Here is a 27,919-nt window from a genome sequence, read left to right on the forward strand (position 1 = left end):
ATTTTTCATAGGAAATGAATGGGATTCTTTAAAAAATAAAATTGTAGGTGCAAAAAAATATATCCTTGGGTCCTTGCTCAATAGCTTCCATGGTATGGCACCAAAACACCCCAAACCAATGCAGAACTGTTCTACGTGGTACAGCACAGATTTTGATAATTGTACTGTTGCCTGAAAACTATTTACATTGATCGCCACTCCACCTTAGCACGGCAATCAGTACAAAATATATTATACCCATCCATATAAATATAGCTATCAGGAGTGGATCTACCCAGCCATGTCTCAGATAACACCATAATATCCGCATTTGTCGATTTGGCCCAAATTCTGACAATATACATTTTTTGGCAATAGACTTCTCACATTCATGTGCACAAAACCAATACCAGCCCTAGTTAGAAAATCAGGAGTTTGCAGCGAAATCATTTCGAAGGACCTGCGGCTAGGCTGCACATTCCCTGACATCAGCAACATAATAATGCATTTCAACATGCGTGTCTGAAAACAATGCGTCCTGCAAGTTTTAGAGTTTTAATTATGGGCCGATAATACAAGTGATTTCACTGATTAACACACACCTGTAGTGCCACCCGACGACTTTCAGGGCCTCAGTCAATGTGACGTGATTGTTGGGCTGCGAAAGCATGCTGGCTTGCATACTAAGAAATGTAGTACAACATCCTTGTATTTTTTGGCATACTGCATGTTCCATCGGGACATACTAAATCTATATGTCTGGCATACTAAATAGTAGGGTAGCATGGGTGTTAGAAAACAGGGTATTTCAAATCCATTCGCCAGGTGGCGACATTGGACATGTGACAGGAAGAAACCAAACCGGAAGCATGTGCATGCTGACGTCACTTTCTCGGAAAACAACAAAAACAAAACGTCCTCTTGCTCGTCTACTTTGTATGCTCTGTCAGCTGACTTGATTTTAAAACAATTTAAAAAAGGATTACGGGTTATTTTTCCATGGATTTTCCCTCGTGTTTGTGTTAATTAAACACTCCATAGTGACATGTTTCCCTGGCTGTAATACGACAAGCAGGAGTCCCGCCGGGGGTAAACAGTGGGACACGACGTTGCAACACAACGACCCGAAAAGCTTCGACTTCACATTCAACACACTTGAGCCTTCTCACAATTATATTGAACTTATCGCCGTGAAGTCAGGCAACGAGTGACTTTGGATCGCCATGGCTCAGCAAAGAGGAGTCAATAGTCTACAGTTCAACCAAGACCAGAGTAAGACCCACATTAAACTGAGACAAATCTACCGATAATAAGTCCGTGGCACTAACGTGACATGTGTAGTTATTAATATGAATGTTGTCACACCACAGGCTGCTTCTGTTGTGCTATGGAAACCGGGGTCAGGATTTACAACGTGGAGCCCCTGATGGAGAAAGGCCATCTTGGTAAGTTAAACGCATGCAAAGCGCATTCAATTATGGCATAGTGCTATGCTTTTTATATTTTAATGTCATACCATGCCGTTACCATACCAATGGTATAAAATACTATATAGGAACACACAATAAAAAGTATAAAGTAGGGCCTACATGATTGATAGACTTAGGTTAGGTATTTGTCTCTAAACAACAGAAAGTGAACTGTTGTTTGGATTTCTGTTGGTAAAAGCCAATGATTATCTGCAGCTTTAGCCCCAAAAAAGTGTCAAAAAACTAACCCTAGCTGATTGGACTGGGGCTAATTGGGCGACTCTCTAATTGAAGTAAGATTTGTGTGTCTAGACCACGAGCAGGTGGGCAGCGTGGCCCAGTGCTCGATGCTGCACCGATCCAACCTGCTAGCGGTGGTGGGAGGTGGAGTCAACCCCAAGTTCTCAGAAATCTCAGGTGAGTTTGTGGGCCAGGTCTTTCGGAAATCTCTATGAACGGGAGGGGAGGCCAGACGCATATGCCAGAGCACATAAAACATAAGCTCACAGATTTGTCTGATTCCCAGGCTAGAATTCACCCACATTCTCCCCTCAACCCCACCTGTCTACTATATCTCTCTACCATCACCCCTAAACCCTCCAGTACGTGAGAAGATACAATATAATACATGTGGATGTAAAGCAGACAGGTATATAGGACAGGAATGGGAATTAAAGATTTAAAAACGACATTCCATGAAATGGAAATATATCTAAACACACACTATGAGTAGCTGGGCAGTAAATGTCAATGTATAAAGTTAAAGTAGACATTATTGCCAGTATATGCTACATTATTGAAACTGCATTATTGACCATTGTACGTGTATGTCATAAAGTGATGCAAGTGATGCTGCTTCTATTCTAGTGCTGATCTGGGATGATGCAAGCGAGGCACGGGACCCCAAGGACAAGCTGGTGCTGGAGTTCACCTTCACCAAGCCCGTCCTGGCCGTCCGCATGAGACATGACAAGTAAGCCTAACAGAGCTCCTTAGCAACCGTTACCCATCACTGCCCATATTTGGTCAACGTCTGTTCTGGTTGACTGTACGCCGGCCTCTTCTGACAAATCGCTTCCTTGATTGGTTCGGGGCATTCCTTCTTGCCTGTCAATCACATTCACGTGCACAGTGTTGTTGCTCGGCTACAGGAGCCGGAACGCAGTACATCTCAATGGCGGGCAAACGTAGGGAGGGGGGGCATCTTTTAGGGTTGTTTATTTACAAAATCTTGATTTCTGCTCTATAGACCTCTGTAGAGTTCCGCCTCCGAGGCTCCCGGTTCCCTCGGTCAAATGTCTATGGGAAATAATGTTTTTTTTGAATGATCGTACATAGCAAACTCTGTAGGTGGTGAAGAAGTAAAAGCTGCGTCACGTTTTCCATCTAGTTTGTTATGTACGATCATTCAAAAAACCCATGTTATTTCCCATAGACATTTGACCGAGGGAACCGGAGCCTCGGAGGTGGGACTTATTCTTCAGAGGTCTATTTACACCTCTCAAATGTTATGTACCAGCTTTAACATCACTTGTAATAATGTGTTCTCCAGGATCATTATTGTTCTGAAGAACAGAATCTACGTGTACAGTTTCCCGGACAACCCCGTCAAGCTGTTTGAGTTCGACACCAGGGACAACCCCAAAGGTAAGGGCCAACCGACTTTTGAGGACATCTTGTTTGTACAAATGGATTTTGTATGGTTGTATATGATTTCTGGTGTTTTTGTTGCTTCCAGGACTGTGTGACTTGTGTCCTAGTATGGAGAAACAGCTTCTGGTCTTTCCAGGTCATAAATGTGGCAGTCTACAGCTTGTTGTAAGTTACTAAGGAACCTAATTCAATGATATAAGAATATGCCAAGGTTTATATTTCCCCCTTTCAAACCGCCTGCTACGAAACTGCGACTGCTAATATAAGGAACAGCTATTGCTAGTAATCAGTATCAAAAGCCAACTGGTATTAGCAACAGCAGAGCAAATATGCAGGCCCTTAGAAACTGCCATTTCTTATACAAAACAGCTATTAGTAATAACCACAAGCAATAGCTAATAACCGGTTATAGGCAATAGCATCTCTAACAATGGAGCATTTGGCATTTGTCCTCCAGGACCTGTCCAACACCAAACCGGGCACGTCGTCGGCCCCCTTCACCATCAACGCCCACCAGAGCGAGATCGCGTGCGTGGCACTGAACCAGCCGGGCAGCGTGGCGGCGTCGGCCTCCAGGAAGGGGACCCTCATCCGCCTGTTCGACACGACCACGCGAGACAAGCTGGTGGAGCTCCGCAGGGGGACGGACCCCGCCACCCTATACTGGTACCCACCTCACGTCGTCCCGGCGCCATTGGTGGCCTTTGTTTAGGTGCGGCAGCAGCTCAGGATGTGTCCCTGAGCGAGGCACCTCACCTCACCCTGACTGCTCCGGACAAGCTGGCTGTCACGTTGCGTGGCTGACAACGCTGTCGGTGTGTGAATGTGTGCATGAATGGGTGAATGTCAATATTGTAAAGTGCTTTGGATAAAAGCGCTATATAAATGCAGTCCATTTACCATTCACCACTTGGTCATTTGGCTCTATCATGTCACTTTACGTAACGGTTTATTGCTTCAGGGCTGTCCAAACCAAAAAAAAAAGTGTAATTCTAAGGTTCCCGGTGCAATATTTTGCTCTTATTGTTCCCTTTTCCAGCATCAACTTCAGCCACGACTCGTCGTTTCTCTGTGCGTCCAGTGACAAGGGCACGGTTCACATCTTTGCCCTGAAGGACACCAAACTCAACCGACGCTCCGCGTAAGACAGTAGCCGTGCTACGCTATGCGCTTCTCGCCTTTGTCATGATTAAATTAAATGAGTGAATACTGTGACATAATCAAACTGGTGGACAACCGAAAGGAGCCCTATTTCACCACCAGATGTGAGGTTGGAAAGTCACAACCAGGCTTTTCAAAGTCTGTTTGTGACATCATAAGTGGCAGTGCCCACCCTGATGCTTGATACAAAGATCAACTCTGGTCTGTGAGTGGTACAGTTGCTCTATACTTGTGATGTCAAAAATCCGATTTCAAGATGGCCCACAATGGCTCCTCATCTCACACTTTGTGGTGAAACAGGGCCCCTTTAACGTTTAAACTAGTTTGTTCTTGTGTCTGGAGGGTATGGTTTCTGATAGTTGATGTATCTGTCGGCCCTAGGTTGGCTCGCGTGGGGAAGGTGGGCCCTGTGATTGGCCAGTACGTGGACAGCCAGTGGTCCCTGGCCAGTTTCACCGTGCCGGCCGAATGTGCCTGCATTTGCGCATTTGGGAAGAATACGTCGAAGAATGTGAATTCAGTCATTGGTAAGTGTGCCATATGTATGTATGTATGAGAATCTTTTTTTCAATTACTTCACTTGCTGGATTTCATTGATTTACAGTGAAATATAGACAATAGACAAATGATAATAATTACAAGTTTAACCATTATTGGAAATGCATTTCCTTATGTTCCAGAAATTTCCGACACAAGGAGGGGGGACTAAAAAGTTTCAAAGTTGATTTTGCGATTGGTGATGATTTATTTTTAGTTTTTTTCCTCTCGGTTTTCTTTCTCCTTCAGCCATTTGTGTTGACGGCACGTTCCATAAGTACGTGTTCACACCCGACGGAAACTGCAACCGCGAAGCCTTCGATGTTTACCTGGATATATGTGATGATGACGACTTCTGAGGACCGAAGGAAGCAGCAGGCGATGTGTACTGACCAGTAAGAGAGACAGTTCACCTCCAGCATTGAAGTTCAAAATCAATCCGCTTGTGACATCACAAGTAGGCGTGTCCACCCATATGTACGATGGATAGATGACTGGGGAGTTCATCAATTCGTCACACATCTGGGAGGACACTCCCATTTGTGATGTCACAAAGGCTACATTTGAAATTGGCTTCAAACCTGGTGGTTTAATGGGGTCCGTTGAAGGCAAAGGTTGGGAGGAGTTGGGGGGGAAACCCAAGTACTGAAGTACCTCCTCAACTGCGTTGGTGGCTTTCGTTGATGTTCGATATGAATGCAAAACATTGTTGTAAAGCCCGGTTTTATGCTTGTAATCAATTTTATTTTTACAACAATGGATAAAAATGCAGTTTTCTATCCGTGAAATCAAAGAATTGTGTTATGATTCTGAAGGGTGAATGTGTAACCTGTTTTTAATACCAAAAAACCCAGCACATAATAATTTGGTATATAATCTCATGGAAGAATGTAATGTAATGTGTTGTTAAATTTGCTAACTTTTGTGTTTTAGACTTTGCAAGGTATAATGGGTTGATTCAGTCAGTTCTTTAAAGAGATATATCCCAGAGACCGATAATATCGCTGTCATATCCCTGTACAGAACTATAAAGTATAATAAAATCCTTGCTCTAAAGTACACCGTTTTTTAATTTTATTAAACCTTTATTTAACCAGGTAGAAGTCTCACTGAGATTTAAAATCACTTTTCCAAGAGAGACCTGGCCAAGAGGCCAGACATGAGTCATCATGGTATTGTATATTGTATTGGATTTCCTCACTGTGGCGGTCATATTATATGAAGCTCAGGGAACCTTCCGTGCAGTTGGACTCACTCGGCATCTTTAGGCTGCAGATAAAAATCAAAGTAAAAAATGTCATAATAAAAATAAATTGTTGGATTAGTTATTAGTTCACATAGTTATTTAGTCTTTATTTAACATTGTCTGCCTGCTTTTGATAGAGTTCGATAGATAAATCAAACTTTATATATCCCAGAGGAATTGCATGTAATTGCATGAAGATCCAATTCTATTATCACTATGATAAGATATTGTTTATTATTCCAATTATTTGTATTGAGCTGTAATATGTTTATGAGTATCTGCTGAACCGCACCTTTCCAGTCTCGCGGCTCTTGGCTCTTATTTTGTTGACCTGGGACTCTGCGATGTCGCTCCTCTCCTGGGCTTCCTCCAGCTCGTGTTGGACCTTACGCAGCTTGGCCATGGAGAAGTTGGCCTGTTCTTCCTGCAGGGACAAGGGGACAAGCACACACAGTTTCCTCAGACACTCGTGCGACCACGTGTCATGTCGGTTATGATGTAAACAGACGTGGTAAATATTATGGACCGCACCATAATGTTTACCGCAAGGTACTATTCACATTGACATCCTGTGTTTACATTTCTATTACAAATATTTTGCGTGTGTGTGTGAAAACCCTTTCTTAATTCTGTTATGCACACTTTCAAGCGTATTCAAATAAATACTAATTAAATGTATACCAATTCATACCAAAATATTTTACTTAATACATTTCCTTTTTTAATGGAATTCTGCGTATTCCTATATATTTATTACAGTTTAATGATCTTATTACTGTGCTGCACTTCAGCTGTGACATCTGAATGTCCCGTCTGTGATTTATGAAACAACTCATCTCCTCTCTGTGTGAGTGATGGAGGAGGAGGGGGAGGAGGGGTGAAGGGATTGAGGACCATGGAGGAGGTGGAGGGCCCTGGAGGAGGAGGGCCCTGGAGGGGTGAAGGGATGGGGGGCCGTGTGGGTGACTCACCGCGTCCTCCGCCTGCCTCTTGTAGGCCTTCACCTTCAGCTGCAGCTTGTCCACCAGCTCCTGGAGCCGGGCCATGGTCTTCTTGTCCTCCTCGCTCTGTTGTTGCCAAGGAAACCACTTTGAGGGTTAACAGTTCATACATATAAATAATAATAATAATAATAACAAGAGGTTCCTTGCAGGTTCCTGCTCGGTCCCTAATAATAAATTGATTTTATATAGCGCCTTTCAGGATACTCAAGGTCGCTTCACAAGAGTGGGAGGTGAGGGTGTGTGTGTAGGCGAGTGAGTGAGTGCAAATGCGCAAGGCGCTGGGTGGGGTCATGCGTTAGAGGCCATAGGCCTCAGAGAAGAGGTGCACTTTCGTGTGCTTTTTAAAAGTCTCCATGGAAGGGGCACAGCGGATGTGGGGGGGGAGCTGATTCCACAGAGTGGGTGCGGACACGCAAAAGGCCCTATCCCCAAAGGTCTTAAGTCTAATGCGGGGAATTGCCAGCTGGTCCTTGTCAGAGGACCTGAGGGACCGCAGGGGGGTGTAGGGGTGGAGGAGGTCAGAGAGGTAACGGGGGGCCAGAGCATGAAGGGACTTGTAAGTGAGGAGTAAAATTTTGAATTTAATGTGGAACTTGACTGGTAACCAGTGGAGCTGCATCAGGGTGGGGGTGATGTGCTGCCAGGGCTTAATGCCAGTTAAGACCCTGGCAGCTGAGTTCTGCACATATTGCAGTCTGTCCAGGGTTTTAGAGGGGAGAGTATGGCGTTGCAGTAATCCAGGCGGGTAGAGATGAAGCAGTGGATCAGGGTTTCAGTAACTGAGTCTGAGAGTGCGGGTCGGAGTCGTGCAATGTTCTTCAGGTGGTAGAATGCAGATTTTGTGACATTATTAATGTGGGACTGGAATGATAGGGTGGGGTCCAGGATGACACCCAGGTTGCGGACTACGGGTGATGGGGTGATGGAGCAGCCATCCACTTCCAGGACAAGATCCCCAACCTTCCTGAGCAGTGGCTTGGGGGCCACCACCATGAGCTCAGTTTTATTGCTGTTCAGTTTGAGGAGGTTAGAGGTCATCCAGGTTTTTAGTTCTTGCAGACAGTTGATGAGTGGACCAGGCGGGAGCTGAGTGGAGGGTTTGGTGCTGATGTATAATTGAGTGTCATCAGCATAGCAGTGGAAACTGAGACCGTGGTGACGAATAATTTGGCATGTATATGGTGAAGAGGAGAGGGCCGAGCACAGAACCCTGCGGTACGCCATGATTGACTGGAGCCAGGGTGGAGTTGGCATCTTTCAGGGAAATAAATATATATATATATAGAAAGATAAAAACGTTTTATTGTTGTTAAACCGTCGTCCTTGAGAGAACCGGATATGTTGTGAGTATAACTACAATTACAAAATGTTGTTGGATGAGTTGGAAGAAATTGCTAGAAATGTTTGTGAATATTTCTTTCTTCACATATTGGAAAGCCAATATTTATAGGGTTAGAAGTCAGAACAGATGTGTCCTCCTCAGCCCTACCTGGTAGGTGAGCTCCTTGACTCTGCGTTCGTATTTGCGAACCCCTTTGACGGCCTCTCCCCCTGTCCTCTGCTCGTTGTCTAGCTCCACCTCCAGCTCTCGAACCTGCAGCCAAGAGAGATGAAGGTTAACGCCCACTTATCAAATTAATGGTCGACAGGCCATAGTTTTATACGACAGCCTGCTTCCTTTTCTCTCCGATTCTGTCATCCCATACTTTACTTTTCTACTTTCTCTAGTCCATGGCTTTCATTGGCCCTCCTCAACACTGCACGCTGAGACTTAGTTCTGATTGGCCAGTGAGCCCAGTCCCGGAACACACGCCCACAGCACAATCTCCTGCCCCCCCCAGATAACAGGTACACAGAGAGGGCCAGTAGAGAGACAGAACGGTGCAGACAAACTGGGATTTGTCCCGGTATGCCCGAATGGCAGATCAACACTGCCTGACATCCTTGCGCAAGATGCTTTACATTTACCTTCTATTGGTTACTTAGCCAAGGCCTAAATATCTCGGAGCTACTCCACCATCCATCTCTTTGATGACATCTAACCTCATTCACTGTAAGTGGCATTTGGATGGACGACTTGGAAGTCCAATCAGTAGAGTCCTTACCCTGGCCTCCAGCTTCTGGAGCTGCTTCTTGCCCCCTTTGAGGGCCAGGCTCTCGGCCTCATCCAGCCGCTGCTGCAGGTCCTTCACCGCCACCTCCAGGTTCTTCTTCATCCTCTCCAGGTGAGTGCTGGTGTCCTGCTCCTTCTTCAGCTCCTCCCCCATCATGGCCGCCTGTCCACAACCACACATCCTGTTGTTATACTAGGCATACTAAAGTATACTAAGGCCTACTCAGTGGTACACTAGGTATACTAAGAACATATATGGTATATATATATATGTATTATCATTATTTGTATTACTATTATTTGTACATTATTACGATTCCTCCTATTCTCCCTACTCTACCTACTCCTCCTTATCCTACAAGCACTACTCCACTACCACGCCTCCTACGTCAGTGATGGCTTTCTTGGCCTTCTCCTCTGCGTTGCGGGCCTCCTGGACGGTGTCGTCCACCTCACTTTGGATCTGCAGCAGGTCACTCTCCAGCTTCTTCTTGCTGTTCACCAGACTCGTGTTCTGGACAGCACAGGGAATAGACGACAGACGGACAGACAGAGGAATGGAAAGACAGACGGAGGAATTAATAGATAGATAGATAGAGAAATAGATGAATAGATACATAAATAGAAAGATTGATATATAAATAGTGATAAAAAAGTACTTTTTATCGCACAGGAGATCACTGCGCCAGGCAGTAATCATAATCTACATAATCTAACATAATCTAACACTAAAATGCTATATTTGTATGACTATTATATACTATTATTATTGAATATATTTAATGCTAATGATCTTCTATTAACCACACGCTAAAAGTGGAGGAGTTGAAAACAACCTGTTGCAACCTGCAGTATTAAAAACATAACCCCTCCTGACATCCATCCACATGCACACCTGAGAGTGCAGCAGGCCGGCCCTCTCGCTGGCGTCCAGCAGCTCCTGCTCCGCCACCCTGCGGGCCCTCTCCGTCTGCTCCAGGGCCCCCCGCAGCTCCTCCATCTCTGCCCCCATCAGCGCGTTCCGGCGGTCCGCCACGGCCGCCTGCTCCTTGGTGTCCTCTGACGCGCGCGTCGCGTCGTCCAGGTGCAGCTGGGCGTCCTGGCGAGGGTTGGAGCAAGGCAGAGTGGCTGGGTGTTAGGTGGGTGTTTGGTGGGTGTTTGGTGGGTGTTTGGTGGGTGTTAGGTGGGTGTTTGGTGGGTGTTAGGTGGGTGTTTGGTGGGTTTTTAGTTTATGTGGTGGAAGTTGTATTTGGGTCTAACGGTTCGAAGTAAAATACACCGTTCCGCTGTATAGCCGAGCCGATTGTATTTCTATGGCACTTCTTTAATCTTGTATAGCCCTTAGTCTGTGTTTTTTTTAACCTTTAGCAAGTCTAAACTTAATTAGTGTTGCATAGTTCTTAGTTGTACGGCCCTTAGTTATAAGTAGCACAAGGACATGGAAATAGTCTCCATGCCATCAGTGGCCTGGTGCCATCACCAGACCACAGAGGATGCTACCCTGTCTTACACCCACCCGATAATAATGATGATGATAAGACTAGTCTAATCTTCATTAGGAATACATGTCAAATCTTCCCATTATAAATAGCACCAGATGACACAGAATTGAGTGCCTTTTGGCAGATTACGCTTAGGATGGTCAACACAGGACCTCTGCGTCGTACCTTTAGCTCCTCTACACTTAAGTATAACCTGGCCTCCAGTGTTTAGAAGACTTAGAAGACGTTCTCGACGGAGCGTTCTCACCTTGAGCTGGCCCTGGACATTCCTGAGCTGCTTCTGGGCCTCGGCCGCCTGGCGGTTGGCGTGGCTCAGCTGGAGCTCCATCTCGTTCAGGTCGCCCTCCATCTTCTTCTTCACGCGGAGCGCGTCGTTGCGGCTGCGCACCTCGGCGTCCAGGGTGCTCTGCATGGACTCCATCACCCTCTGGCTGGACCGCCTCACCTGCTCCACCTCGTCGTCCCGCTCCTTCAGCTTGCGTTCCACCTCGCCCTTCACCTGGTTGAGCTCCAGCTGCGCCCGCAGGATCTTGGACTCCTCGTGCTCCAGCGTGCCCTAGAGATAGATAGATGGAGAGATGGGAACTTTATTCATCGCATTGCACGTACAGCAGCAGTAAACACCATGTTACAAATATAATAAGAGTTAAAAAACAAGTATGAATGTGCAAAAGTGCAAAATGCAAAATGCAAAAAATATATATGCGGGAAACAATATACAAGAAGAATACTATACAGGCCAATATTTACATGAAGGAGTGCTTAAACAGTGCATACAAACAGTGCAAGAAAACAGTGTATCAAACAGCCAAGTTGTGTTTGATACAGAGAGGAGGAGGTCCGCGTGGGAAGGAGGTGAATGAAAGCAGACCTCGGCTGGAACAACTAGAGTCTACTGCTTCTGGATCTGGGTCCGAAGGCCTCATGGTCACTTACTTACCCTTGGTTAATAAAGGATGGGTTGATGGATGGATGGATGGGTCGACGGATGGAAGAATCGAGGGATGAATGGATTGATCGAGGGATGGATGGATGGCCAGATAGCTGTTTACACATGTAGATCTCAGAAACAATATGTATATTTGAATACTCTGATAGTGTCTCATAACTCCCCTAAAAATAAATTTGATTATTCATTAATTTATAGTAACTGACTAATTTGTTTATAGATGAGTAATGGAGTTTAGTTATTTGCCTTTTATAATGTCCACTTTATAAAATATAATTTTATAAAGGAGAATTGTAAGAACTATGTATGGGCTCATCTTTTTATGTTAATGTTAGTAGGGGAAAGTTAATTGTATTTACTTTTTAAATTATTATTATTAATATGATAATTCTCAGAATATGGTATGGTAGAATATTAAAATGAAAGAATCAGTTTGACAAACGGTTTCAACCAAACTCAAGCAGGTACCTCGGCCTCCTCCAGAGCGGTCTGGATCTCGCGTTTCTCCGTCTCCGCTGACTTCTTGGCCTTCTCCAGCTCATGCAGGCTCTTGCCCGTCTCCCCCATCTGCTCCGTCAGGTCCGAGATCTCCTCTGTAGCGGGAGGCGTACCCACAACCAAACAAACAAATGGACCAAATAAAAGAGGAATACGAACAAATCCAAGAATACATTAATCATTAAATATATAGATATATCAATAAATACATCCAAAACATTAAATAATTACATTACATTATGAATAATAATAATAATAATAATAATAGAAAGATATAAAACAATTAAACAAGGAAATACGTTAGCAAAAATATTTGTAATGAATAACTGACTCAATCCATAATTCAATTGATTAAAATAAATATAATAATTAAACAGAAGTTCAGCCCAACTGACAGATGAACAACAACCACAACGACAACAACAACAACAGTCACTCCGGGTACACAAAGACAACCACAACAGTCCCTCGGCCTGCACGGTGGAACCCACGCTGCAGGTTCTTGTTTTCCCTCTTCAGGGTCTCCAGGTGTTCCAGGGCCTCCTCGTAGGAGTTCCTCAGCCTGAAGAGCTCCGTGCTCAGGCTGCGGCTCTCCTTCTGGGCCCCGTCCAGCTCCGCCTGGCTCTCCTCGTACTTCTGCTTCCACTCACTCAGGATCTGGGCCGAGGAGTCGGCGGGAGTCACAAAGGGTTTGTTCGTTTTTGACATGTTTCATGATAAGCCGATAGGGGACAATGGTTTGGTCATCATTGTGTACGTTAAAGTACTTTGTAGACTATGCTTTTAAAAGGTTCTATACGAATAAAGCTGAATACATTTAAGAATATATATTATATTATTATTATTAGTAGTAGTAGTAATAGTAGTCTTAATTGTTGTAGTTTAATTATAGGAGTAGTAGCAGAAGTTTTGCATTTTTTCTATATTTGAACATAGTTTTACCTTGTCAAAGTTTCTTTGCTTCTTGTCCAGGTTGGCAGCCATCGCATTAGACTTCTCCTGGTCAGTCATGAGGTCCTCCACCTGCGATACAAACATTCATTCACAATGAGCTCACACTCATGGTAGTTTGGTTAGGAACTGTACTATTCACCATTCATGAATCATAGTACATTCATATTCTAACACCTTCCTCCATCCAGATACATTTACAAACAATATGCATTCAACTTGTTATAGGCTACTGTCATGTGTTGTGTCTTGCATATCTATGTATTGAGCTGCGTGTTGTCTTATACTCTTTGAATTGAATGACATAAAAGAAGGTTTCTATTGGACAGGAAGAGTGACCTCTGACCTCCCCATGCAGTCTCTGCTTGGTCTTCTCCAGGGAGGCACACTTAGCGTTCACCGCCTCGATCTGCTCCTCAGCCTCCTGCAGCCGCTGGGCTAGCTTCTTCCTACAAGGGGAAACTAGAAGTTAAACTGGACTAGCTTCTTCCTACAAGGGGAAACTAGAAGTTAAACTGGACTAGCTTCCTCCTACAAGGGGAAACTAGAAGTTAAACTGGACTAGCTTCTTCCTACAAGGGGAAACTAGAAGTTAAACTGGACTAGCTTCCTCCTACAAGGGGAAACTAGATACTTATAATATTATAAACTTTATAATTAATATAATATTTACCAAATTAAGAAGAATATAGATGTTTTATTAATTTATTGTCATTTTTTTGTGGGTATAACAATACAAAAGTACATTCTTTACAAGTACCCCCTGAACCTTCTTATGCACCCCCAAGGCAGTGTATTCGTATCCATGGTTGAAAGTGGCCACTCCTATAGCGATGTCCTCCGACCCAGCGTCCTCCACCACCCTGTGACGGCAGCCACTCACTTGGCCTCCTCCAGCTCCTCGGTGCGCTGGATGGCGTCCGTCTCGTACTTGCTCCTCCAGCCGACCACCTCGCTGTTGGCCTTGGACATGCCCCGCTGGAGCTCCGCCTTGGCCTCCTGCTCCTCCTCGAACTGCTCCCGCAGGAGGTCACAGTCGTGGCGGGCCGACTGGACGCTGTGAGCCAGGGCGTTCTTCGCCTGGAGCCGGGGAGGAGGGGAGATGGGGATGAGGATGATTGAGTGAATTCTGTCGTGTTCTGGGAATCTGGTCATTTGTAAGAGGTCAGGATGGTGGAGTGGCTAAACAAGAAGAAGATGATAAGAATGCTACTTCTTCTTTCTTTCTTTCTTTCTTTCTTCTTCTTTCTCTAGTTTTTGCATTTATGAAGCAATTATACACATACTAATAAACAATGGACACACAGCCCACACACACAGCTAAATGAACATAGTAAATATTAACATATATTGTGGAATAGATATGAAATATATTAAATGGACTGGATTTATGTAGCGCTTGTCAAACCAGTAGTCACTCAAAGCGCTTTACAATTATTCCCTAACCCATTCATACACACATTCACAAACCGACAGTGGTGTCAACCATGCAAGCCGACAATGCAAGCAGTTAGGGTTGGGTTGTCTTGCTCAGGGACACCTCGACACTCTAGGAGCTGGAGGAGCCGGGGATTGAACTACCAACCTTCCGGTTGCCAGTCAACCCCATCTACCTCCTAAGACACTGCCGCCTCATTTATACAATTGGGGGCAAAATACAACAGTGAAGGCATCAGACCAGATGGGATTTGTACTCATCCGACATCCGACCTTGATCTCTTCCTCTGTGTGTCTCTTGAGCTCTTCTATCTGCTGGATGGAGGCCTGCTTTCCCCTGGTCATCTGGGACAGCAGGGACTCCTTCTCCTCCAGCTGACGGCTGAGCTCCCCTGCAGGGTGCCAGGACACCATGGGATGTGAACGTGAAAAATATAGCAATGGCTGGTCATTATCGCATAATAAATCTATATATTCTATTGTTGGGAAAAGCATCCACAGCAACGGTCTGTTATTCATAGTAGAGGTCTGCTGTAAAGAAACAACAGGCTGCTGAATGCCGTGATTAATGGGACCAATCAAAATCGAGTATACGACAAAGCCGCGTAATAAAACCAGACGTCGTCGTCACCGTTCTCCGTGAGCAGCCGTGCCCGCTGAGCTCCGAGGTCGTGGTTCTGCCGGAAGCTCTCGTCGCTCTTGGCCTTCAGCTCACACAGCTGGTCCTCCAGAGAGCGACACTGCTTCTCCAGATGGCTCTGGGGGAACGTGGGAGTACACAACACACATTAGCACAGAGACGACATCGATCGAAGGGAAGACAGACTTCATTCATCTAAGGCGGGAAAGGATGGATACAATTCTATATTAAGGACTTCAATTAATGATTCATTTGAACAGGATCGGGGAGGACAATCACCCCGTCGAATGTTCCACTCCCAGCCAAAAGGTCCTGGGTTCGATTCCCAACGTTCACAACGTCTACCCGTCGACCATCCTTGAGCAAGACGCTCCAAATATGCTCATCCCCCACACGGTCTCTTTCAAATAAACCCAACGCCGATCGACCACAAACACCAACCCCCAAACCCCCGCCGTCACCTTGGCTTTGGCCACCGCCTCCATGTTGCCCGAGAGGTCGTCGACCTCCATGCGGAGCTCGCTCTTCTCCTTCTCCAGCTTCTGCTTGACGCGCTGCAGGTTGTCGATCTGCTCGCCCAGCGCCGCCACGCTGTCCGCCTGCTTCTTGCGCAGCGCGGCCGCCGTGGCCTCGTGCTGCAGCGTCGACGCGTCCAGGTCCCGCCGCAGCTTCTGCACCTCCGCCTCGCGCTTCTTGCTGGTCTCCGCCTGCGCGGCCGTGGCGCCGCCCGCCTCCTCCAGCCGCTCGCTGATCTCCTCCAGCTCGCGGGACAGGTCGCAGCGCTGCTTCTCCACCTTGGCCCGGGCGGCCCGCTCCGCCTCCATCTCCTCCTCCAGCTCCTCCATGCGGGCCTAGTTGGGAGTGAGGGTGGGGGTGGGGGTGGGGGGGTAGACGGCGCGGTGGGATGATGGGAACACCACCCGGGAAACAAGGAACCCCAAGGAACGGATCAAAACTGGGGGACGTTTTTAGGATTATTTGTTTTCCAGGGCTAGTGCTGAATGTAGATGGCAGCTTGAACCTTGGACCACCTTTGTGAAATGTCGGCGTGCCCTTGTAGTTGTCATGTTCTGACTCTAACTATTATGCACTTCCCCCCAAATTCTTTCATAAATTCAACCAATTCAACAATTCTATGCTCTGCACTCTGCCAAGTTCTTTAGGAAACATGGTCATGCAGTCCTTGGAATTCTATTTGAGCTAATCCAAATGTGTTTGTACAGGATTTTCAGTACTGCATTGTAGGGTACGGCAAATAAAAAAATGAAGGAAGGAAATTAAATGAAGGCTGTGTTCTACCTGCAGTTCTTTGATCTTCTTCTGCAGTTGTGCTCCCAGACACTGTTCGTCCTCTATTTTGCTCATCAGCTGATTGGTCTCAAAGTCTTTCCTGGTCAAACACACAGGGTCAGTTTTCACAGGAGCAGCAGGTAGAAACCACAGTTGTAAAATCCATCAAATCGGATGGACTTTATTTTGCCCAGAAATGAGGCTAACTGTTGTAACTTTTTAGAACACATTTCGTACTTTTTGAGTTTCTCCTCAGACTGCTGCTTGTCGTTCTCCAGGTCCATGATGGACTCCTGGGCCAGCTTCAGGTCTCCCTCCAGCTTCCTCTTGGCTCTCTCCAGGTCCATGCGGGCCTTCTTCTCCTGCTCCAGAGAGCCCTCCAGCTGGGAAACACAACCAAGCAGCACTCTGAAAAGCCACCTTGGTTCCACGTGACTGACAGTCACTACAGGTTCACAAGTCTTTACTGCGCAAAGCGTCCGGCTCGTGGAAGCTTCCAAGTGGGGGCAGTAGGGATTGAACCCACAACCTTTCATCTGGGAATTGATCCCTAACATCTAAACTATATAAAAAATATCAATTTCTGTCACTTCATTCAGATACTTCATTGATATTATCTGTATCTCATGAACTGCAAATGTGAGCACACTAATGTATCAAGTGACTTATCAAAATGAGATAGAAGGAAAGCGTGGGCGGACTCACGTCGTCGACCTGCTGTTCCAGCTTGGTCTTGGCCTTGGTCAGGACGTTGACCTTGTCCTCCTCCACCTGCAGGTCGTCCAGGGTCTGCTGGTGGGCCTCCTGCAGGGCCTTCTTCTCCTTGCTCAGCTTCCCCAGGCTCTCCTCCTGGTTGGCCATCTCCTCGCTCAGGTTTTTAACCTGTCAGCGGAAAGGAATACAAAGAATTACTGTGTACAGTTTTAGCAGTTATTATACTTATTTGTGTATTTTATTTATTTGTTTAGTTTTTTATGCATCTATGTGTATGTATTTAATTTGAATTTGTTAAATAAATCATAAAGAAGTTAGTAGATATATTTCTTACAATTTTTGGATAATAATTTATAATAATTACATCTTTTTTATTTGACATTTTTTTCATGAAAAAATATTTAAAACATCTATCTTTTATGAAAAATATTTAATATTTTATAATAATTTATATTTTTTATAATTTATTTTCAAAAAGATATGACTCAAAATATGAACAATTGGTCCTTTATGTTTGTTGGAGACATGGTAGTACATATTAAAAGCCGCATTTCAGGGACCCTAAACCAATGAGCAGCAGCCTTCACTGTGGCTGTCCCCCGGTCCACCTAGCAGCCCCTCCCCCCCCACCTTGTTCTCCGTGGCGTGCTTCTCCTTCTCCAGCTTGGCCAGAGTGAGCTCCAGGTCGTCGATGTCCCTCTTCAGCTCCGAGCCCTCGTCCTCCAGCCTCCTCTTCTTGGCCGTCAGCTCGGCGTTCACCTCCTCCTCGTCCTCCAGCCGCTCCGTGGTCTCCTTCAGCCGCGCTTCCAGCTGGATCTTGCTCTTGATCAGCCCCTCGCAGCGCTCCTCCGCGTTCATCAGACTCTCCGATTCCTGGGGGGGGGCAGAACACAGGTTGGCTTTCCTCCTTGTTTGAGTGTCGAGGTGTCCATGTGCAAGACACCTAACCCTAACCGCTCCCGACGAGCTGGCTGTCTCCTGGCATGGTTGACCAAATGTAAATGTAACAACACCGTTACAATCAAGGGGAGATGTGAGAGATGTTGATTGGAGCGCCCTTCAAACACAAAGGGCCGTCGGGAGCCCTTCAGGAATACCGTTTATGAAACCTGGATTTCCTTTCAAGGATTTGAAAAAGTACATCTCGTTTCCTCTCATGTAATCTTACGTGGGCAGCAATCAGTGTCTTTTAAAAGGTTAAAGGAGAATCATTTACATACAAAAGAAGACAATCATAACAAAGGTAAATGTGAAATAGAAGTAAAGGAGGAATAATAAATATAGCGATGAGGATACATTTTGTATAAAAAAAAAGTATACAAACTTTTTAAAATGAAAAGCAGCAAACATGTGTGCCTTGATTTAGAAGTATAAAGTTTTGAAGCAGACCTCATTTAGAAGTTTCTTAAAGATATGTGGCGCATTTAAAAACTTTAAATCTGCTTAATCATACTTAGTTCAAACCTAGACAACAGCGAGACTCCCCGGTGTACCTGGTGAGAGACCTAGTGGGTTCTCATCAGTCCAACCAACGCGATGATGGTTCTGATTGCGTGAACTCAGGACTCGACTCACGGATGAGATCAGGAGCTGCAGTTCGTTCTTCTCCTGCAGCACGCTGACCAGCTTCTCCTCCAGCTCCTTCTTGCGGGACTCGGCCTTGGCCAGGTTGGCTTTGCACTTCTCAAAGTCCTCCTTCATGTTGACCAGCTCCTTCTCCGTCTCGGCGCTCTTCAGCAGAGGCTTGATCTTGTAGTAGACCTTCATCCAGGGCCAGTGCTTCACGTTCATGAAGGAGCGGATGTTGTACTGGATGGTGAGGATGGCATCTCTGAGTAGTGGGGGGGACGAAATGATCATCATTTGATCATTGAATTAAATTATTATAATAACTATGTTTATATGGCGCTTTTCAAGGTACTCAAAGGCACTTGATAAAGTCAGAAAATATAAAAATTTGATAATTGAACTATTATTGAATTCATTCGTTATAAAAACTTTGTTGATATGGTGCTTTTCAAGGTACTCAAGTAAAACTTGATTAAGTCGGAAAATACACTGGAAGCAAATATCAACAGTATAGTATAGTATAGTGTGGGAAAAACTACCACTCCTACTGTCTGATGTCTTAATCTTACACACAAAAAGGGATCAAAGTGTCTCCCAAATTAACAAATGGTAACTATTAACTTATAAATCATGAAATATCATCAAATATCTTGGTTTTCGAGGAGAGGGCGACCCTCACCTCCTCTCAAATCTCTTGTGGAACTCCTTCCTGACGACGAAGGAGCGACACAGGGCCTGGATCATGGCCACCAGGGAGGCCAGCTTGTCGTCCCTCATCTCCTCCAGCACTCCCAGCAGGCCTGCCTTGAAGAACACCTGGAGAGCCCAAACACACCTCCATCAACCAGGCAACACGCACGGAGATGGACATTTTTTTCTAACATAATAGATCATTATATTTCACATTTACATTTAGGGCATTAAGCAGACGCTTTTATCCAAACAATAGGTACATTTGTCAGAAGAAAGAGAAACAATATATCACTGTTGTTACAGTAAGGATGTTCATAGAAAAAAGTGGCAAGCACTAACAATTGTGAGGATAACCCCGTACAAAAAAGATAGCTAGGAGAAGACACTACAAAATGCTTACTACTATTTTTATGTGCCATCATTAAAAGTAGATAAACATGGATAATGCAAATGACAATGATTATAATTATGATTTGTTAACATAAGATGTGGTACATAAAATATTTTATTTTGCAATAATTAAACTCATTTGACCTTCCTTGCGTGACTCACCTTGGTGTGCCCAAACTTGTACTCCTGGTGGTCCACGTCGATGGAGCCCAGGAGCTTCTCAGAGGCCTTCTTGTTGTCGATGAACTGTCCCTCCGGGATCACGCTCGCGTTCAGCACTTTGTACCTACAATCAAGAGGGATGACATCATACACACACTTCATATGACTTGTATCAATATATGAGTTATATTATTAGATAAGTCCAAAGCTTTAAATATGGCAGGCGATACCTTTAACTCTTTACAGTTTAGATCAGAGGTCTTCAACGTTTCGTTTTCAGATCTCTGGTTTGGACGTCATACCTTTGCGATTTGACCCAACTCTATCAATGAGCCGCTGCGTGGTTCATTGATAGACTCAAGCATCACATCAGAAGCTGTACCTCTGCTTGAAGTCTGCATAGGGGATCCTGCTCGGGAAGCCCTTCCTGCAGATGCGAATGCCCTCCAGCACGCCGTTACACCTCAGCTGGTGGATCACCAGGTGGTTCTCCATCAGCCCTGTGAACACCGCCGTCCAGGCGTTAGTCAGGGTCGGAAGACACCCACTGGGATGGGATTGACACGGTACGGTGGGTGGGGTGTATGACCTGGAGTCTTGGACTCGTTGGGGATGAGGCAGCGGACAAAATGAGGGTGGGTGCTCCTCAGGTTGGTCATCAGCTTGCCGAGATTATCCTGGATACCGTTGGAATATATATTACATTAGAGTGAGTGAGTCGCCCTTTTTGGTTTGTACTGTTCTTTTTGCTGCTGTTACACCAGAATTTCCTTTCAGGGATTAGTAATTGTGTTATTTTATTAGATAACATTACAGATTAGATACACTTTTCATTGGATTATATACAATTAGATTACATGAAAATAGATTAAATTAGAATATATTGGATCATTTTATTGTCATTCAGTACCTGAAGTCAGGATGGAAACTAAAGGCAGAAACTAAACAGGTTTGAAACTCACCCGGAACTGTGATGACACCGTCTGCATGGAACCGCCCTTCTTCTTCGCCCCTTTCTTGCTGGCGTCTCCTACACATCAACCACAACAAAACAGCCATTGAACATATCGCTGTAGCCAAGGGGAAAATATTTTAGGAGAAACTTCATGAATTCCCCAGGCGAAATCGAAGAAAGTGAACAGTTAAGGAAAAATTACACTGATACTGAGAGAAAAAAAGTAATCTCTGAATAACCAAGGTGTTGGCTAATTGGTGAATTAGAAGTAGAATTGTTGATCACTAGTTTACAATCAAACAAGTTCCTCTTGGGGGCACTTATCAATACATCTCTTCAGCTGAAGAACACACATTGTGGTGTCTGAAACACAAAGCTACCTTCAGCCACAGGGGCCACGGCGTACAGGAGCCCCAGCAGTTTGCAGGAGGACTTCTGGTATATCTGGATCACCGAGTCGTTCAGGGGGTCCTTGTTCTTGTCCAGCCAGCCGCAGATGTTGTAGTCCACGGTGCCGGCGTAGTGCACCAGGGAGAAGTGGGCCTCCGCCTTGCCCTTGGCGGCTTTGGGCTTCTGGAAGGCGCTGTTCTTCCCCATGTGCTGGTCGTACAGCTTGTTCTTGAAGGTGGTGTCCGAGGCCTTGGGGAACATGCACTCCTCCTCCAGGATGGAGAAGAGGCCCATTGGCTGGGCGGAAATGGAAATATGACTGTTAGAAATGGGGATTGTGTGTGTGACACTGTGTTGTCCCACATGCCTGTCACCTACAGGGATCGATACAAACCTCTGCCTTTAAAATGTTAATGTTTTTTTATTTATCGTGTGCCCGATATAACACAGGGTTATCCTGGACAAGGCAATTCTAATGACAAGGCAACCATCGACTATGCAACACTATCCACAATATAATATATAAGATACACTACATACACAATATACAACTTTTAAAATAGTAGCGGCAGTTACAGTTTGTATGAGCAAGAAAAGCAGTATTTAATCAGTAATAATTTAAAGGGAAACTGAAATGCTGGGCTTTATTCATAAAATAAGTACTGCTTCATATGCGTGTTGTTGAAGAAGAGGTTTGTGTCTGAGAAAAATATAGAAGACAGAATCTTTCTGATTTGGAACAATCGAAAACGATGATCACACGATAGTCAATGTTCCGACTCTTGTAACTGGGTTGATTTTGCTAACTGCACTTCTGTGTTTCATATACGTGGATGACGACCACAACTCCTACCTTCTCGATAAGCTCAATGCAGGCAGCCAAGTCCATGCCGAAGTCAATGAACTCCCAGATGATCCCCTCCTTCTTGTACTCCTCTTGCTCCAGGACGAACATGTGGTGGTTGAAGAACTGTTGCAGTTTCTCATTGGTGAAGTTGATGCACAGCTGCTCCATGCTGTTGTACTGAAAAAAAACACAGGTGGAAAAACGAAAACAAAACTAGGCCATACTCAATTCCACTGTCAGTCAACTGTCTATGAATCAGAAGTTAGGCAAAACTAGGTCAACAATCGTTCACGTCATTCTCAATTTCAACTGTCACTCAACTGTCTAGTAATCAGAAGTTTGACAAAACTAGGTCAACATCTTTCCTGTCATTCCGACTCCAGAAATGGGAAAGTTGACCTAGTTGTGTCTCGTTCCTGGTCTCGCTTCACTTCTCCTTAAGGAGGATGACACACATAACTAGGTCAACACGTTTCACATGTGAAGACGTCGACCTAGTTGTGTTTCTCAAGGGGCGGGGCCTCACGTCGAAGATTTCAAAGCCGGCGATGTCCAGCACGCCGATGAAGAAGTTGCGGGGCTGCTTGGTGGCCAGCATCTGGTTGATGCGGACCACCATCCACAGGAACATGCGCTCGTAGATGGACTTGGCCAGAGCGCTCACCGAGTTGGTCACCTAGGCAACCAGCGAAAACAGGTGTGACACACATTATGACAACTTTTATAACAACCACTATTACTGCTTTGATTACTGTCATATTCTTCATCACCACCATAATCGCCAACCTCACCATCATAACCTGCAACATCATTTTCATCATCATCGCCATAAACGTCATCATCGTCTTCATCATAATCACCATCATCACCATTAACATCGTCTTATTCATCATCATCATCATCACCATAAACATCCACAGCCTCTTCCTCATAATCACCATAAACATCCTGTTTATCACCATGAACATTATCATCCTCTTTATCATCATCATCATCACCATAACCTCCAGCATTATCCTCCTCCCCATCCTCCTCCTCCTCCTCCTCCTCACCTGGGGAACCGTCTGTCCCTTGGTGACGTACTCGTTGCCGACCTTCACGCGGGGGTAGCACATGGCCTTCAGCATGTCTGCCGAGTTCAGCCCCAGCAGGTAGCCGATCTTATCAGCCACTGGAAAGAGAGGAAACGTTCGCCGTTGGTCGGTCGTGTCCTTTGACACTTTTTATCCAAAATGTCACTTTTCCAATGTGTTGCAGAGGGAGATCAAAGCGTGGGATGGAATGGAAGTGTTTGTTTTAAATGAGGTTGTCCTTTATATTGAATCAGCGTATTTTAATAGATTATATTACATTGGATTATAATAACTGATATTACATTACATAACATTACATTGGATTAGAATACATCGCATTAGAATTCATCCCTTTAGATTTGATTATATTCAATTTATTAACCCTATTTGAGAAAAATGTAGTATAACTCAACGCACTGCAACAACAATATAATATATAATACCAGATGGTTCCAAATAGTGAGATATTAGGGTGTGGTAATGACATGAAGGGGTAGGTAGGGGGGCATCAGTTGATTCTGCAGTCACGTGAGTGAGGTTCGAACCCAGAACCTTTCGGCTGGGAGTCGAACTAACCCTGACCATCAGCCCATCCTCGCCCATTGAGATGGATCAGGGGTTGTGTTGTGGTTCTGACCGTCTGTGCCGTCGGGCTCCGCCTGCTCCTCGCGCTGCTTCTGCTTGAACTTCATGTTCCCGTGGTGCATCACCGAGCCCGTCAGCTTGTAGATGCTCAGCTTCTCCTCCGAGGTGAAGCCCAAGATGTCGATGGCCGTCTGGAGGATGGGTGTAGAGAGATAACAGTGCATGGTTATCACACGTGTAATGCGTTATTAAACACGCTATATCAGAGATATTATGGAGGTAATGGTTTTGTAGGGTACATGATCAGCCTTAAGGTACCTCATGGAATTTCTTAAGATGAGTTCAATGGTTGTGGCCGTACATAAACGTTAGATATGGATATGCTTATTTTACACTCAGTTATTTAGTTGAGTTTTAGCACTCTAGACATCCATTGTCGTGCAAAGGAACATGAAAAGAGCAATCACAACGCTATCCAGTTGAATTAGCCAGCAGAAATTATCTTTACAAAAAAAAATACACCTCAAACATCTGTTTTAGACAACAGCAAGGCAAAGTCTATAACCACTTCTGTCCTCAAAATCACTCAAATAACTCAAACACAGGACCCGGTCCCTCCTCCTTCAAAGGCTGGAGGGTGAATGAATGGATGAATTGTGACTCACGTCGGTGGCCACCAGCTCCTCCTTGTCGTCAATGCTGGCCACGGTGATCTGGCCCTGGCTGATCATGGGGAAGTCGTAGGGGTTGGTGGTGATCAGGGTCATCTCTGTTCAGGGGGAGAGAGGAGGGGACAGTGTTGACAGTGTTGGGCTCCACACCCACCTCCTCCTCACTGAGTAGTTGAGCAGTTGAGATTTAGTCACTATTTTATTAAGTCGACTTGGTCAATTGGGAAACATGTCAAGTGTCAATAGTCCTAACATGTTTCAAGGAGCAGGGAGAGGTTAGGGCTTCTTACTGGGACCAGAGGACTTGGGGATGGAACCTCTAAGTGTCAACCACCCTAACCACTGGACATTCCTGCCAGTTCTGGTTACACTGGTGTTACACCAGTGACATAAGGAATAATTGAAAAATGATAAAGATTGATGAAGTGTGATTTCCCGCAGACACACTCATTAAGTAAAGCCACTTTCAGTTTCTGGTAAAGCACTGTATAACTGTAATGAATCATGATTATGATGACGGAAGTACGTATAGCGCATAGAAGTGTACCGATAAGCTCAGGCATGTGGTTGGTCATCATCTGGTAGAAGATGTGGTAACCCCTCTCGTCTGGGAGTTGAAAGGTCACGCGGGACTTCTCCAGTAGATCTGTGGTGAAGAAATACAGATCAGAAACCCTCCTGATTGAGTCGTGCTTCTACGTGAATTACGGTAGGAACTTAAGGGGTACCGGCAGCGACAACCCCGGTTTGTGCAAATCCATTTTCATTTTTTCAGGCGGAAATACAAATGATGAGACCCTTTTTTAATATGTGTCACATACTCACAGGTTTCAATATCAGCACTGGCCAGCTTGCCACAGTTGCCAAAGTGAATCCTGATGAATTTACCCTGCAACCGAAAGCTATTATGTGAGGGCAGAACTGCTGGGGGGCGACTGCACAACCCAAAATACTCACGTCCTGTTTAGTTACAGAGTTGTTCTACCGAATAAATCTAATTTGCATGAGTTGATTAAGCTTTCAGAAGTGAATGTTAATAAGTGCACTTCTCCAGTGGCCGGTCTAGATGGTAGTAGAGATACTCTTTGGTCAACCAAAGTCTGAATTGTGAGACTAGTTATAGACATACAGGCGGCTATATACTTACGAAGCGAGAGGAGTTGTCGTTCCTCACGGTCTTGGCGTTGCCATAGGCCTCCAGCAGAGGATTAGCAGCAATGATCTGGTCCTCAAGAGACCCCTGGAGCCCATCAGATCACAGTTATATAGTTGTGTATTTGTTATCAAGAAGAGGAACACCTGGTTTCAGCTGGCCTAATAGGCCCCTACGCTGAGAACTTTAAAAATAGAGGTCATTTCACACGAGATGAATCAAATCTCACATGATGGGCCGGATGTCAACCCACCTGGATTTTCCCGGCTGTCTCTTTCTTCTTCTCTCCTCCAGCCACTGCAATCGTTGCAAAGTACTGGATGACGCGCTTGGTGTTCACCGTCTTCCCTGCACCGGATTCTCCACTAGGGAGCGGCACAGACGAGACTCAGGCTCGGATACCCAACACACACACACACACAGGCTGGAGGTTTGATATGGTCCTCGCTTTTAGTTACTTACGTAATCAGGACAGACTGGTTCTCCCTGTCTGCAAGAAGAACATTAAAAAAAGAAAGCACAATGTTTATTGAACAACAGAATTCAAGTCCAGAATCTGATAACTGAATCCTGGACAGAATTCAGATCTAGGTCAGATTACAGAATCAGAACCACGACACAAAAACACATAATCCATATACAGAATTCGGATTCCCATTCAGCCAATCATGGAGCCCGTACCGGTCAGCATGTTCTGATAGGCGTTATCAGAGACAGAGAAGATGTGGGGAGGAGCCTCCATGCGTTTCTTCCCCCGGTAGGCGTTGACCACTTCCTGGTCGTACACAGGAAGCCACTTGTACGGGTTCACCGTAGCACAGAACAACCCTGAGTAGGTCTGGGGAGCAGACAGAGACCACCGATAATGGTGTGATACTATTGATCCACTGTTAACTGTTCTAGCTCAAAGAGAGCGCCAGGGTTCGGGGTTCGATTCCCGAAGGGGCCAACCCATGACCAGTATTCACTCATAGTATTATAAGACGATTCTTTCAAACAAATGTATTATGTTATAAACATTCTTCATGCCATTGTTCCATTATTGTGTATGTTTTTCCATGCAAATTAATCTCTTGTGTACTTTGATGCGCAAAGTGGCATGAATCTGAAGTCTTTATTTAAAGGAAATGTACTCAACATTGTGTGTGTGTGTGTGTGTGTGTGTGTGTGTGTGTGTGTGCGTGTGCACGTGTGCGCGCCGTCTCACGTAGATCATCCAGGCGGCGTAGCGCTCCTTGAGGTTGTACAGCACGGACGCCTCGTTGAGGTAGGTCATCATGGCCATGTCCTCGATCTTGTCGTACTTGGGAGGGTTCATGCTGGACACGTCCTCCTCCTTCACAGTCCTGGTCTGGAGCACACAGAGGACAAAGCCCACCCAGCTGAAGCCCACCTTCTCACTGAGGAGCAGCTTATAAAATAAAGTCGCACAGTAGCATACCATCTGAACCCTAACCCTAACCGCCCAAACTACCATAAACACTAGGATCCAGCCACTAAAGCCCACCTCCTGGCTGACAAGCAGCTTATAAAATATTACTAGTATACTATCTAAACTACACCACCCAAACGACCATAAGCACTACGATCCAGCCACTGAAGCCCACCTCCTGGCTGACAAGCAGCTTATAAAATATTACTAGTATACGATCTAAACTACACAGCCCAAACCACCATAAACACTAGGATCCAGCCGCTACATCCCACCTCCTGGCTGTGGAGCAGCTTATAATATAAAGCCTTATATACCACCTCAACTAAAAGGACCATCAACACTAGGATCCCACCGCTGCAGCCCACCTCCTCGCTGAGGAGCAGCTTGACGGTGACCTGCTCCTTGTCCCTCTTGACGATGGTGGCCTTCACGTAGAGCTCCTTCTCGTCCACCACGTAGCACGCCACCTTGGCGTCGAAGGGCCGCGTCTGGGCCTCGATGCGCTCCCGCTCCGGCTTGCGCAGGAACACCGCCGCCTTGCCATAGGCCGCCATCTCAGCGTCCGTGCTCATGGTCTCAGCGTCTCGTCCCTGCTTGGGCGGGAAAGGGGGGGGACGAGGGATGGGGGGGGAAATGTTTTTTATTTAGATTAAATTGTATTCGATGAGGTTACATTGTATGAAGTTAGATTTGATTGGATAACGGTGAATTTTGTTAAATTCAATTGTATTGATTCATTTATATTACTTTAGTTTATATTAGATTATATTATATTATTGTTTCATTAGGTTACAGCATATTTGAAATAAATTATATTACATTAAGTAACATTGATTAGTAAAATTCAACGTAC

At 45.2% G+C, this 27,919-nt stretch overlaps 3 protein-coding genes across 3 annotated transcripts; 1 reads left to right on the forward strand and 2 right to left on the reverse strand.

Moving 5' to 3' along the window:
• Window positions 1-888: 888 nt before the first annotated feature.
• On the forward strand, window positions 889-5,833 carry wdr45 (WD repeat domain 45). Its single transcript, XM_084486139.1, has 10 exons — window positions 889-1,251; window positions 1,350-1,424; window positions 1,761-1,865; window positions 2,316-2,421; window positions 3,001-3,095; window positions 3,187-3,266; window positions 3,559-3,767; window positions 4,141-4,242; window positions 4,644-4,789; window positions 5,049-5,833. The coding sequence occupies exons 1-10, from the start codon at window positions 1,203-1,205 to the stop codon at window positions 5,156-5,158; spliced, it is 1,077 nt and encodes a 358-aa protein (XP_084342265.1). The 5' UTR covers window positions 889-1,202; the 3' UTR covers window positions 5,159-5,833.
• Window positions 5,834-5,931: 98 nt separating this feature from the next.
• On the reverse strand, window positions 5,932-22,317 carry LOC311367510 (myosin heavy chain, fast skeletal muscle-like; the record flags this gene model as incomplete). Its single annotated transcript, XM_084486344.1, has 28 exons — window positions 5,932-6,068; window positions 6,338-6,469; window positions 7,017-7,112; window positions 8,539-8,643; window positions 9,155-9,325; window positions 9,551-9,676; window positions 10,058-10,261; window positions 10,912-11,220; window positions 12,082-12,206; window positions 12,603-12,768; window positions 13,054-13,134; window positions 13,409-13,511; window positions 13,946-14,142; window positions 14,773-14,891; window positions 15,131-15,257; window positions 15,601-15,990; window positions 16,439-16,529; window positions 16,667-16,812; window positions 17,135-17,311; window positions 17,774-18,016; window positions 18,719-18,974; window positions 19,392-19,528; window positions 19,958-20,081; window positions 20,340-20,457; window positions 20,547-20,634; window positions 20,920-20,987; window positions 21,293-21,599; window positions 22,156-22,317. 28 exons carry the CDS (start codon window positions 22,315-22,317, stop codon window positions 6,051-6,053), a joined length of 4,386 nt encoding a protein of 1,461 aa, XP_084342470.1. The 3' UTR covers window positions 5,932-6,050.
• Window positions 22,318-26,089: 3,772 nt separating this feature from the next.
• On the reverse strand, window positions 26,090-27,638 carry LOC311367511 (myosin-13-like; the record flags this gene model as incomplete). The annotated part of the gene is made up of 4 exons (XM_084486345.1): window positions 26,090-26,121; window positions 26,313-26,469; window positions 26,839-26,982; window positions 27,432-27,638. The coding sequence occupies 4 exons, from the start codon at window positions 27,636-27,638 to the stop codon at window positions 26,090-26,092; spliced, it is 540 nt and encodes a 179-aa protein (XP_084342471.1).
• Between the last annotated feature and the right edge of the window lie 281 nt (window positions 27,639-27,919).

The sequence above is a fragment of the Micromesistius poutassou genome (assembly GCF_964030765.1).
Source record: "Micromesistius poutassou genome assembly, chromosome: 22".
In the NCBI taxonomy this organism is placed as follows: Eukaryota; Metazoa; Chordata; class Actinopteri; order Gadiformes; family Gadidae; genus Micromesistius; species Micromesistius poutassou.